General features: G+C 40.5%; 1 protein-coding gene across 1 annotated transcript; it reads right to left on the reverse strand.

The window, feature by feature from the left end:
- Nucleotides 1–12,584: 12,584 nt before the first annotated feature.
- On the reverse strand, nt 12,585–14,351 carry LOC105924397 (putative gustatory receptor clone PTE03). Its single transcript, XM_012860236.2, has one exon. It carries the CDS (start codon nt 13,686–13,688, stop codon nt 12,753–12,755), a length of 936 nt encoding a protein of 311 aa, XP_012715690.2. The 5' UTR covers nt 13,689–14,351; the 3' UTR covers nt 12,585–12,752.
- Nucleotides 14,352–14,679: the final 328 nt, after the last annotated feature.

Consider the following 14,679-nt stretch of genomic DNA (forward strand, 5'->3'; position numbering starts at 1 on the left):
CGGGAAGGAAAAACCTCCGGCAGAACCGGGCTCAGTATGAATGGTCATCTGCCTCGACCGACTGGGGTTACAGAAGACAGAACAGAGACACAACAAGAGAGACAAAAAAGCACAGAAGCACACATTGATCTAGTAATCTGTTCTACATTAGATGGTAGTAGCGGGTGAGCCGTCTTCTCTGGATGATGTCACAGTTAACAGAACGCCAGACCAGGTGTACCTACTATGAAGAAAAAGAGAGAGAGCAAAAAGTTAAAAGCTGAAATGACGACAGTCATTTCAATGTAATACAATGCAAAACTGGAGAACAGTAGACTGAAGAACAGTAGAAATCAGTAGAGTGAGAAAATTAGACCCTGATGTCCTCCAGCAGCCTAGGCCTATCACAGCACAACTATAGAGGTAGCTCAGGGTATGAGCCACTCTAACTATAAGCTTTGTCAAAAAGGAAAGTTTTAACATTAGTCTTAAAAATAGATAGGGTGTCTGCCTCACGGACCAAAACTGGGAGTTGGTTCCACAGGAGAGGAGCCTGATAGCTAAAGGATCTGCCTCCCATTCTACTTTTAGAGACTCTAGGAACCACCAGCAGACCTGCAGTCTGAGAGCGAAGTGCTCTGTTAGGAATATACGGGGTAATCAGAGCTCTGATATATGATGGAGCTTGATTATTAAGGGCTTTATACGTTAGAAGGAGAATTTTAAATTCTATTCTTGATTTAACAGGAAGCCAATGAAGGGAAGCTAAAATTGGAGAAATATGATCCCTCTTGTTGATTTTCATCAGAACTCTTGCCGCAGCATTTTGAATCAGCTGAAGACTTCGAACTGCATTTTGTGGACTTCCTGATAGTAAAGAATTACAATAGTCCAGCCTTGAAGTAACAAATGCATGGACTAGTTTTTTAGCATCACTCCTGGACAGAATGTTTCTAATTTTGGCGATATTCCGGAGGTGAAAAAAGGAAACTCTGGAAACCTGTTTAATATGGGATTTAAATGACATGTCTTGGTCGAAAACAACACCAAGATTTTTAACTTTATTACCAGAGGCCAAGTTAATGCCATCCAGATTAAGGGATTGATTAAGAACTTTATTTTTTGAAGACTCTGGCCCAAAGATTACAACTTCTGTCTTGTCAGAATTTAAATGCAGGAAATTTAAAGTCATCCAGCTTTTGATGTCATCAAGACATGACTGCAGTCGAAGTAACTGATTGGATTCATCAGGATTTATGGATAAATATAGCTGAGTGTCATCAGCATAACAGTGGAAATTAATCCCATGCTGTCTGATAATTTTACCAATGGGAAGCATATATATAGTAAATAGAATTGGTCCAAGGACTGAACCCTGTGGTACTCCACAAGTGACCCTAGAGTTTGAGGAAGATTTATTATTAACATGAACAAACTGGAATCTGTCCGACAGATAAGATTTAAACCAGCCTAATGCTTTTCCCTTAATCCCTACAGTATGCTCAAGTCTTTGTAGGAGAATATTGTGATCAACTGTATCAAATGCAGCACTGAGATCTAACAGGACAAGTATAGACACAAGTCCATTATCTGAGGCCATGAGAATATCATTGGTGACCTTCACCAGAGCTGTTTCAGTGCTATGATGAGCTCTGAAGCCTGACTGAAACTCCTCAAGTAGGTCATTACTTTGTAAATGTTCACATAGTTGATTAGCAACTACTTTCTCAAGAATTTTAGATAAGAAAAGAAGATTAGATATAGGTCTGTAATTTACTAACTCATCTTGATCAAGAGATGGTTTCTTAAGTAAAGGTTTAATAACAGCTACTTTAAAAGCCTGTGGTACATATCCATTTACCAAGGATAGATTAATCATGTTTAAAATAGGACCACTGATCAGAGGGAATACCTCCTTAAACAACTTGGTTGGGATTGGGTCTAACATACAGGTAGAAGGTTTAGATGAAGCTAAAATTTTAGATAGCTCAGAAAGCTCTACTGCTTTTAAACAGTTCAGACACTGCGCAGGTTCTAAAGATTCCTCCAATGCTGCCTCACTTACTGAGGATGAGGTAATCATGTTTGGGAGGATGCCAATTATTTTATTTTTAATGGAATCAATTTTATTTATGAAGAATCCCATAAAATCATTACTGCTAAGAGCTAAGGGAACGGATGGATCAACAGAGCTGTGGCTCTGGGTAAGTTTGGCAACTGTACTGAAGAGAAATCTAGGATTATTCTTATTCTCCTCAATTAATGATGAAAAATATGCTGCTCTAACTCTGCGAAGGGTCTTGTTATACAACAATAGACTATTCTTCCAGATTAAGTAGGATTCCTCTTGGTGTGTAGAGCGCCATTTTCTCTCCAATTTCCTAACATTGTGCTTCAAGGAACACAGCTCTGAATTAAACCAAGGAGCCAGCTTCCTGTGAATAATCACCTTCTTTTTCAAGGGAGCTACATTGTCTAATGCAGAACGCAATGACGAAGTCATACCGTTTACAAAGACATCTATTTGTGAATTGGAAGAAACAACATTGCTGCCATCTACAGGGCATTTCTGCAATACGGAGGATATTAAAAAGGGGACAGACTCTTTAAGTTTTGATACAGCATTATCCGATAAAGATCTACTATAATGGAACCCTCTTTTGGGGGTGGAGAACTCAGTTAGATTAAACTCAAATGTTATTAAAAAATGATCAGATAGGACAGGGTTGTGAGGAAATACTGTTAATTCTTCACAATCAATGCCATATGTCAGCACAAGGTCTAAGTATGGAGCCAAGAGTGCGTCGGTTTATGCACATTTTGAGCAAAACCAATTGAATCTAGGATAGTTTTAAAGGCTACACTAAGGTTATCACATTCTGTGTCAACATGGATGTTAAAATCACCCACTATAATAGCCTTATCAGTATTTAACACCAAATCAGATAAGAAATCTGACAACTCATCCAAAAACTGAGTGTAAGGGCCTGGTGGACGATACAAAACAACAAACAGAAGAGGTTTTATTGCTTTGCAGTTTGGATGAGGGAAACTGAGGGTTAAATGTTCAAAAGAACTGTAGTTATTAATTGGCCTGGGACTAATTAATAAATCAGACTGAAAGATGGTTGCCACTCCTCCTCCTCTTCCCACAGATCTGGGAATGTGGAAATTTGAATAATTGGAGGGAGTTGACTCATTTATACTAACGTAGTCCTCTTGTAGCCAGGTTTCTGTGAGACAAAACAAATCAATCTGTTTATCAGAAATCAATTCATTAACTAACAAAGTCTTTGGAGGGAGAGACCTTATATTTAATAGATCACATTTAATTGTTTTATTTTTAGGTTCAAGGTGAACCGTATTGATTTTTATTAGGTTTTTATGATTTGTTCCTTTTAGATAAGTTTTTGATCTGTTAAGTTTTGGCCGTGGGAAAGACACCGTCTCAATAGGATAATGGATGGGTAACAGTACAGAAGCTGCAGAGAGGTGTGTTAAACTACGGCTCTGCTTCCTGGTCTGGACCCTGGGTTGTCAGCATTTAGGAGGACTAATAAATCCGGCCAGATTTCTAGAAAGAAGAGCTACACCATCCAAAGTAGGATGGATGCCGTCTCTCCGGATCAGACCGGGTTTTCCCCAGAAAGTTCTCCAGTTATCAATGTAGCCCACGTCGTTTTCAGGACACCACCTAGACAACCAGCGGTTGAATGATGACATGCGGCTAAACATGTCATCACTGGTCAAATCAGGCAGGGGACCAGAGAAAATTACGGAGTCCGACATTGCTTTAGCAAACTCACACACCGAAGCAACACCAACTTTAGTGACCTCCGATCGGCGTGATCGGGTGTCATTACCGCCAGCGTGAATAACAATCTTACTGTATTTACGCTTATCCTTAGCCAGCAGTTTTAGGTAAGATTCTATGTCGCCCGTTCTGGCCCCTGGCAGGCATTTAACTATGGTCCCTGGTGTCTCTAGTGCCACGTTTCTGACTATTGAGCTCCCAATAACCAGGATCGGCTTCTCAGCGGGTGTGTCGCTGAGTGGGGAAAATTTGTTTGAAACGCAGACGGGTTGGTGGTGACCTGGGGGCTGAAATCTAGAGCTATGCTTCCTACGAACTGTCACCCAGCCGGCCTGCTTACCCGGCTGCTCGGGTGCTTCTGGAGGACCACTAAGTGAACTAACGCTAGGTCTATGTGGCTCCGCGCTAGCAGAGGGGCGGCTATCAGCTGGTCTTTCCATAGCATGGAGCCGGGTCTCTAATTCTGACACCCTCGCCTCCAAAGCTACAAAAACACTACATTTATTACAAGTACCATTATCACTAAAGGAGGCAGAGGAATAGCTAAACATCTGACACAGAGAGCAGGAGATAAGGGGAGACTTAGTCAGAGACGGAGAAGCTGAAGTAATAGTAGGAGAGGAAGCCATTGTGGAGCTAAAGCTAGGCTAGGCTAAAGCTAGGCTAGCGCCCTTCTACCACGCAAAGAGAGCAAACCGTGAAACACGAGGAGTTCCCAAGCGTGATGTGCAGCAACAGAAAATGTTTTAAAAGTGCTTATGTGTTAGAAACAGATGTTACAGCAAAGAGATTAAAGATAAAAGCGAGAGAATCTGGAGCAACAAACCGTTGCTCACGCAGTGAAAACAGGAAGTGATACAATACGCCTTACCGCAAACAGGAAGTGACGTCAGCCAAAAGTAATCTGTTCTACATTAGATGGTAATAGCGGGTGAGCCGCTATTACCATCTATCATTTTTTCTATCATTATAATTTTTAAATGCTGCTATTGGCACATCTGCTCTCACTTGTCTGTATATAGGTTTGCTTCTATGTAGATCAGTGCTGCTGTCATCACATACTCTTAAAAAGTGACAGATTCTCACTGATGAGTATCTGTTTTTTGTACAGTTTAAAGTGCCATTTGTAAATGTACATGAAGTAGGAAGCTACCCTGTTGGATCCGATTTATGATAAAAGGCATTACGATGACTAGTCTATGAAAAAAAAAAAAAAAAAAAAAAAAAAAAATATATATATATATATATATATATATATATATATATATATATATGTATATATATGACAGAGATATGTGTGTATAATTTGTGTGTTTATTATATTAATATGTAACTGCAAAATTACAACTGCGTGTACATATCTCATCCAGTTTGACTTCAGTTTAAATTGCTTTGGTTCTGAATAAATATGTGTAATCTAACCGAAAGGTCACCAGCATTGTGAACATAAGATTAATCTGAGCTGCCTCCTATTCATTCTGACAGCAGATGTCTGATCTGTGGTCTGACCCAAGATGGCCGCCCTGTAGGCAAACACATTGGCGGATGCGCTTAGGAGAAAACTTTCAGATCAGATTAAAACCAATCAAGATTACTATTATTAAACCCCTAGAATGTTAATCGTTTTAAGTCAGAGCTGTTATTAGTGAGCGATAAGAGGGTCAAACGCATTTGGACAAGAGGTTCTGGTCTGGAAACAAAGATGAGATGAGATGCCGCTAATATGAAGGATTTTCTTTTACTTTTTCTAACAAAGTTTTTATTTAAAGAATCTAATACATATATAGATATGTTTTGGAGTTTATTAACCCCACAAGGGGTTTGAATAAAATGCAAAGAGGAACCTTTAAGACACAACAAGCTTAGCAAATTACAACATGCACAAAAAGAAATAGGGAACACCGCTAAAAGAAATTAATTTTCCATCAAAATGTTAATTTGCAGGAAGTAAGCAGAGGTGCAAATAAGAACCAAATAAGTAGGATGCCTGTAAAATCTGCCACTCTGGCAGACATCAATAAAGCACCACAAAGGTTAAGGATTTAAATGGATAAAACTGCAAGATTAGAATAATGCCTTATTCTACTAAATAACATGGGTAAATTTGGGATTAACGCATCAGTGTACAATGGTTACAATATTTATGGAGATTTAATATCTCTCAGCTAGAACACAAATAACTAAATAGTTCTTTTAAACCAGCTGTTAAAACATCCTGAGGAGAAAAACACATAAAACAGAGGTTAGCTAACTGTTAACTGTTAACCTCTGGGATATGGTTATCCTCTTACATACAGAAATGAAGTAAGATTAATTTAATTAGATTAAATTATGGAGACATTTTGGATCTGGTCAGGATTGCTGGGAGGCTGTGATGATAAAAGGGTAACTGCTTGAAGTTGATATCAATGAATGAAGGTTTTCTCTGAGGAACATTAAAGCAGCAAAGACACCCCACATTGGAACTCCTGTTGTGCAAAGACCATCTTGAACGGGACGTAAGGTGAGATCCTTACAATGAGAGATGTTCCACACACACAGGGGGGTGTGGAGACCCCTGGGGCACAGCACCCAGGGACAAGCTGCTGTGGTTTGGAGCTGTTGTAAACTTGACACAGCTGGTGGAACCAGAGAGACGACGACGTGGTCCCACAGGTTACCTGACACCTAACACTGACTGTAAAGGGTTCTGGGTTTTCAGGGTTGCTGAAAACAGAAATCTTCAGAGAACATTAACTTTTCCTAACCAGGCACTCAAAACATATAGATCAGATTACCGGGCCTAGATAAATAGGAACACAGAGACGCATTCATCCAAGAACTTCTTAATCAAAGTCCTTAATCCTCAGTTACATAAAAAAGGCAAATAATCACATATAAGGTTTACTTTATTTTGGGATTAAATTAGGAGCTAATTCTGATTTGCTTAAGTAGCTTTGGTTGTTCAGCCATGTTAGAACGTTTTCAAAAGAGCTCCTGTTCTCTCCCTCTCCTGCTCACTGCTTTGTTGTGAAGAACCTTGGCTTGGTATAAATATTTGTCTTCTCTGTGCAGATTTGCACCTCGCTTGCACTTCTTTAAAAAAAGAGAGAGAAAGAGGGAAAAGGCTTTCACATGGAAAGGCTTTCTTTTCCTCAGTTGGGTTTTTAAAATAAAACGGGAAATGACATGAAACGAATATGTTAATGAAATGATGTTGCAGAGAACTTCAACTGTCAGACAACAGTTAAGACACACATTTAAAGCATTATGTTAATGATTACTATGAAATTACTGCAAATACATATGAACTTAAAGATTACTCTTTTAATTAATAATTAAATTGCAGAATTCTGAGAGCTAAATAATTGTGCGCAGAAATATCTTGAATGTGAAAGTGCTTGGAGGATGTTTTTAATAAATGACACATGAATGGGGTTTTTGATAAGAACACTAATTACACCTTGTTTCTGTTCCCCAGTGGAAACAAGGACTCGTGTCTGCAGACCATCTTCACAAAGTGTTTTATTAGGGAGAAATGCAAAATAAAATGCTCAGTGCCCAATCCAGAACTGAACATTCATTACCATCCAGCTCAATCGTCCAGCCTGCGAGGGGGAACCAAGAAGAGGACTGGAGATGAAGAAGCCAGAGAACTCTGATTCATCATTTTTCAACAGGAGGAGTTGCCTGAAGAGACCCTAAGCGCGATTAGATTAATTTCTGCCTTGTGCCATGAATGGCCTGAAGGCTTTCTTAACTTTGCGTTCTTGACGTTTCGGACTCTTCTCATATTGTGTTACTGTTGTGTAACTGCTCTGTTCCACTGACTCACATGTTTGATTTTTTTGTGTTATGAGATCTACACTGTAATGTTGCATCATGTTGATCAATATGGTTTTATGGTAACTAATGGAAACTGTTTGCTTCAGACACACAAAGACCTACGGTTTATGCACCTTTTGCTTTGATATAGGAAGAACCAGGATCTGTTTGGCTCTAAAGATCCTTTAATATTAGCTGGTAATGGAAACTCCTTGTTTCAATACAGGTACTTCTCGCTCAGATTGGCCGAGAGCGGGATTTCACCTGGGGTCACATCAGTTTTTATCATCCTTTAGAGAGGATGAGTTTTTCTGGTGGGTGAAAGCCCGGCCTGCCCTCTGATACCCCACAATGGTACTCCTGGATTTGTAAGGTATGAAAGTGATGATTGTCCATGGGAATGGAGAACCAAGTGGGGTTTTACAGGGTTGGGGAAGAGTAGACAGATTCGACCTTGGTTACTGAACAGGTTTAGCTTACCTAGCCTAATGTAAATTTAAAATAATGTGTGCATAGGGACCTAAAACAGGCCTTACTTAATTAGATGAACCCTAAATTGTAGATAAAAGCTAAACCTTTGATCTGTGTGTTAAAGCTCTATGAAGCATTCATGTTGATCTGTACTAAAAGTTCCAGCACTGCCCGGTTCCAACACGGGAACCTGTTGGGTCCCACTTTACGTGTTTACAGAAATGGGTCCTCTGTGTTTTGTTCACATTTTCCTGTGATGGGTCATCTTGTTTTGTTTTTGTGCCAACAACACCATCCTCAAAAAAAAAAAAAAAAAAAAGAGAGGAATGTTATAAGAATTATTATTCTGAAGTCACTATGGCCTCACACCACTCGGACAGAGGAGGCCTGGGGACAAGATGTCTGTGTATAAGATCCACTGTTTGCTGATTGCAAGGCCAAATGCTGCAGCTGCTGAGGGATACTGGTTGTTTACGATAGACTGTCTTTGTTTTGTCTCATGGGAAGGTCACTGTGCAGTATTAGGGGGAGCCGAAAAGCAAGACAGGCAGAAACAGGGCAGACGCAGACTGCAGCGGGACCGTGGGGTGCGATTTACTTTCCATCTATGTGAATCTCTGCTCTGTTTCTCAATAAAAGTGCTGGAACGTCATCACCGCCGTCTCTTCATTTAGTAAAGATGGGAATTCAGTTATTATTGTTTAGAATTCCATCCACAGTTAGTCTATAAATCCCTGAATGGCTTAGCACCTAAATACATCACAGACTTGTTATCAGTGTATCAGCCATCCAGACCACTCAGGTCTTCTGGCTCCAGCCTGCTCTGCAGAACCAGAACCAGAACCAGACATGGAGAAGCAGCAATTAGTTCCTATGCTCCGCTTATCTGGAACAAACTTCCAGAAAAATAAATTTAAATTAAGATTAAAAACACATTTGTTTAAAATTGCCTTTTACTGTTTTAGTTAAACTGTTTTGATGTTCTTTTTTGTTTCTACATTCTATCCCTACTTGCTTTTATTCTGTTTTATTTTCCTATATTTTAATCATGTAAAACACTTTGCATTGTCTCTGTACTGAATTGTGCTATATAAATAACCTTCTTCCCTCACTTTTATTGGGAACGTTCAGAGGAACACCACCAAGCCACTGGTTTAGATATGTGGATGACACCTTTGTCAAAATCCAGTTAAAAGAGGTGGAAGCTTTCACAAGACACATCAACTCGGTGGACAACAACATCAAGTTTACTCGAGAGGATGCCAATGACAACAAGCTACCTTTTCTCGACTGTTTGGTGAACATGGAAGGAGATGGAAACCTCAACAATGAAGTGTATAGGAAACCCACCCACACAGACCAATATCTTCTTTTTGACTCACACCACCCACTGGAGCACAAACTTTCTGTCATCAGAACCTTACAACACCGGGCCGAGCATGTCCCAAGTAAAACAGAAGGGAAGCACAAGGAACAGAAACACATCAGAGATGCCCTCCAAACCTGTGGGTACCCTAACTGGGCTTTTGTCAAATCAGCAAGAAAATCCAAAAGACCCGCTGCAGAACATAATGGTGAGAAGAATAAACGCAAAAACATCGTCATCCCATATGTTGCTGGAGTCTCTGAAAAATTCAAGAGGATTTTCTCCAAACACAAAATCCCAGTACATTTCAAACCAAACAGGACCCTCAGACAGAGGCTGGTGCATCCCAAGGACAAAACCCCCAAACCTAAGATGAGTGGAGTGGTGTATGCAGTTCAGTGCAGTGAGGAATGTTCTGATCTTTATATTGGAGAAACCAAACAACCTCTCCACAGACGCATGGCTCAACACAGGAGAGCTACCTCCTCAGGACAAGACTCTGCTGTCCACCTACACCTTAAGGACAAAGGACACTCTGTGAGGACCAACATGTTCACATTTTGGACAAAGAAGACATGGTTTGAAAGGGGTGTAAAGGAAGCCATCTACGTTAAGAGAGAAAAAACAACTTTGAACAGAGGAGGAGGCCTTAGGTTTCAACTCTCAAAAACTTACAACACAGCTATAGGATTAATTCCGGCCAATCATCACCTTAACTCTCACCCTCATTCGTGTGATCAAAACATTGTTCCTTTAAGCCAAGCCAATAACGACCCTGACGACTCCTCGTTACAGAGGAGTGGACCAGTTTCGGTCCAATCTGCTGGCGTAATGACTTTAACGACCGCCCATTACTAAGGGGTGGTCCTGTTTCTGTTGAATTTGCATGTTATCTAAGCCATTACAAGGCCTTTGTTTGCCAATTGTATAAAGCTTGTTACTCCACATTACTCCAGACTTTTTGAATTGAGAAAGCTTCCTGGAGAGGAAGCGAAACGTCTTCAACTACGGAAAACAAGTCCAGTTACTTTGTTTTTTTAAATTTTTTTGGAATGACCATGACCTGGATGACTGAAAATCTTCACTAGCTATATAAATAAATTTGCCTTGCCTTGCCTATTTAAACTGTATGTTATATCGGGATTCTGTTCTGTCTCTCTTCGAGGTCTGTCATGTCTTTTCTCTCCTCTCCAGCTTTTCACCCTACCACCCCTCTCCTGCTTTGCTATGTCTTGTCTTTCTGAGCACTTTCTTCATATCCACCGAACTCTGAAAAACATGGATCTGGTAAGCTGGTCTCTCAATACTATTGATACATTTTTTTCGATGGGTAGGCAACGAAAGGGGGACCCGTCCGGTCCTGATTTGACTAATTTTGTGAGATATACCCTAAATTCCTGGATGGAAAATGGTGTGTCTTTCAACTTTGTCATTCCTGGATGTTTGAAACTTTTGCATTGGGATTAAGGATACTTGGATCTCTACTTATTGTTTTTTGTGGATTTTTGAAGTATTGGCCTTGATCAGGCTGCCGGCAGCAAATGACGCGCTCACTATGGCTGTGAACGGACAAACCTGGAAGGTGAAGGAGCAGAGCCGAAAGCTGGCTGTGCTGGAACGCAGACTGGCTTTGGTGGTTAAACTCAAGGGGAGATGGGATAAAATCTGGAAGTGAGGCGCGGAAAAGCCCAACAATTCGGAAAAATTGGATTTACCATTTGGAGACAGCAAAAGACTTTAAAGCTGACAGGAAAGGCAGTGCAGCTTGCCCACATAACAAATAACATATTTGGATTATGCCCTCCATATCTCTACTCCTGGATTGTTATGGCGGAGAATGCTCAGAAAAGCTCCCGGCTACCCCCCTGTGGATACTTTTGCTGAACTGTGGGCCGGCTGATAACATCAAGGACAATGGCCTCTGGAGAGTGTTCACGGAGATATAACACTTTCACCCAAACAGTCACACATAACTGATGCTCATAAAACTGATGAACTTACTTACACGCAACGGGTCTCAAATGTTTACCTTCTGCTATATGTGTCTTGTGTTATTTGTACTTTTCGTGCTATGAGGGTTTTTTTGTCGGATGCTTCACTCTTTATTTGTGAGAGCATAAATTGTCAAGCATCTGTCTTTTTTTCTCCCTCCACTTCCCTCATGTTGTTGTAATCTTCCTTCAACAAATCAAGATCGCCTTGTGGACACAGTAGTGTCCTTGGCAGCATGGCCTCAGTGAACCGTCTCCCCCCTGAAATGTTTGTGATGTTTATGTAATGGTGATGGTACTGAAACAGCAATTTCCCTCTAGGATTATTAAAGTATGTCTGATTCTGATATATCTTTTGAATGCGATTTCAATTATTATGAGTTTACAAATGTTTGTTATGCACAACTTCTGACTAATATGCACACAACTGTCTTTTTATGTACAAGTCTATTTTGACAGTGACCTTACCTCATAACTTTGAACCACTGAGGGGATTTCTTGTCAAAATTTAAAAGTTATTTTATTTTACAACTGAGCTAAAAGTTTTAAAGCTTTACAGAAATGTACTTCCAGATGTGCTCCGTTTCTTTTACATCCTCATATTCATTGTAGATTTAGGTCTTACCAGGTCAGTATTTATATAAATTCACAAAATGCTTCCGCAAGGCATTTTATGACAGAAAGATGTATACGCATCAATCCAAATCCATTGATTTTAATTGCGTGCATGTTTGTTATAAGGCATAGAGTCATGCTCCGTTTCTTGTGTGAGAGCAAACCCAGCGGATTGCATCAGGTCAAGTTAACTTTGTAGCAATCTCTCGTACTGAGCAAGCCTGTGGTGACAGTGGGAAGCAAAACTCCCTTTCAAGACAGACCCAGAACCCTAAAAAACTGCTGTTCTAACAGTAAATTTCCTTTTAATGCGAATCAAGTACTTTTGGGACAGTTCTTTTCTATGTGAATCAAGAATTAAACTTAATTAAACATCAGATCAAGTAGAAGTAATACAGTATTTTTTATTAAATTAATTTATAACTCAGCTACACAATTTTCACTAAACAATGAAATTTAGTTAAATTTCATTGTTTAGAACATATGATGGAACATACAATTTCCATCATATGTTCTGTTGATCAATGTTATTTTTTTACAGTGAATATATTCTTACTGACTAGTTAATATGCACAGATGTATCGAGGAGACATAAACACTCGAGATCTAAACACTCATATTTCGGTTTAAACAACAGAACCATGACCACAGGAAACACATTGCATAATTTTTTCTACTGGATTTTAAAGTTTAATCAAACGCAGGCTCAACGTTATTTTGAAAACATTCTCTGCGGGTTCTCTGTGGTGAACCAGAGGCGGATCCGGATCCTGATGTGACGCAGGTTCATGCCGTAGATGATGGGGTTGATGATGGGCGGCACCACGAGGAACTCTGCAGACAGCACGTTCTGCAGCGCCGCCATGGAGCTGCCACCATAACGAGAATACAGAGTGTCAAACAGCACTGAGAAGGAGAGGACGAGCAGCGAGGCGAGGTGAGGAGAACATGTCTGAACAAACTTCCTGCGGTCGGTCTGAGAACGGGTAGCACTTCGAACCAGGTGCACGTATGAGACCACAATGATTATGATCTGCAAACTGTGCAGGATAATAATCACAATGCCGTAGAAGTTGTTGGTGGTGGTGTCTGAGCAGGACAGCTTGACCACCTCCCAATTGGTGCAGAAGATCCTGGCCATGCGGTGGCTGCAGAACGATAGCCTGACGATCAGGAGAATGCCTACAGCTGTTTCTAACAGAGACAGACACCAGGTGAGAAGCAACAGCAGCACTACCTTCTGACCCGTCATCAGAGCCCAGTAACGCAGCGGCTGGCAGATGGCCAGGTAACGGTCGTACGCCATGACAGTCAGACTGGTGAACTGGCAGAGGATGTAAATATGAGTGAAAAACATCTGCGTCAAGCAGCCGGTGTACGTGATGAGGTGAGCGTCTGCCAGAAGGTCTAGGAGCAGCTTCAGGTAGAAGCTGGACGCTCCACAGAACCCAGTGAAGCACAGGTTGCACATGAAGATGTACATCGGCTGGTGGAGGGCTTTATCCAGACACACGGTGAGGATGAGGGTCAGGTTCACCAAGATGGTGACCAGGTAGGACATCAGGGCGAAGACAAAGTAGATCTGACGGTTCGTCACTGAGTCGTTCAGACCCTGGAGCACAAACACAATGTTGACGTTCTCATTCATATCTAAGAAATGCTAAAGATTTCAGAGCCTTGGAAACTCTGATGCTGACCAAACATAAGTGTGAGCGGTTCCAAACCAGTGTAGCTGGTGGCCTGCACACATAAAGATTTGCTCTGCAAAGAGAGAACACTGATGTGATGTCTTTCTGCTGAAAATACAGCTGAAATAAAGTCAAACTCTTCCTAAAAACATTCCTTTAGATCAGCTTCAAACATTTCAGACCACAAAGATTGTACATCAAACATACAAGAAGAGCCGAGGCATTCATAATGGAAATATTTCTTTGGGCATCAACAAACCAGGAAACAGATTTGACCCTTTTTAGAAGTTGCTTCTACATGTATGGAAAAACAGACACTTTGCTTTACAACCAAACAGTTCAGACAATAAGAGGGAAACATCAGAAAATCAGAACAGAGAGACCCTCTGAGTCTCTGCTAATGAGTTTGTGGAGGATTTTCTCCTGAGGGGAAAACACATTCAGGATCAACCAGAAATAACATTAATAAAAAGCTATGGGAGCATGGAAGAAAAGCTTCAAATGTGAGAGAGGTGAGACAAAATAACAATTCCAGTCACATTCAGTCAGTCATTAACAGCAGCTGGTAGCTTTGGACTTAATGCACTAAAGCAAGACCCTCAACAGCAGCGAGGCAAGCAGCAGTGAACATACTGAGCACAGAGCTACATCTTATCCACCTGAAATCACAGGTAGACACACCTGAGCATGAAGCCACACCCACCTCATCGACGTCACACTTCTCTCCAACAGAATAGTTTGGAAGTTTTGAAGAACTAAGTTGCACTGCAAAGACTGCTCAGATAATCTGAGGTTTAAAAGGCAGAGGAAATGTGAAATTTAATAATCAGTGTAGGTTTGGCTTATTGGTTTCTCCAGACATCAGAAAAAGTTTCAGTCTGATGGAACAAAGAATAAAACATCAAACCTGTTTCCCTTTAAATATATTTACATTTTACAATAATTAAAAAT

The sequence above is a fragment of the Fundulus heteroclitus genome, unplaced genomic scaffold (genome assembly GCF_011125445.2).
Source record: "Fundulus heteroclitus isolate FHET01 unplaced genomic scaffold, MU-UCD_Fhet_4.1 scaffold_44, whole genome shotgun sequence".
In the NCBI taxonomy this organism is placed as follows: domain Eukaryota; kingdom Metazoa; phylum Chordata; class Actinopteri; order Cyprinodontiformes; family Fundulidae; genus Fundulus; species Fundulus heteroclitus.

Excerpts from the sequence above, each read along its gene's own strand:
- LOC105924397 (XM_012860236.2), bottom strand. The coding sequence starts at position 13,688 with ATGAATGAGAACGTCAACATTGTGTTTGTGCTCCAGGGTCTGAACGAC.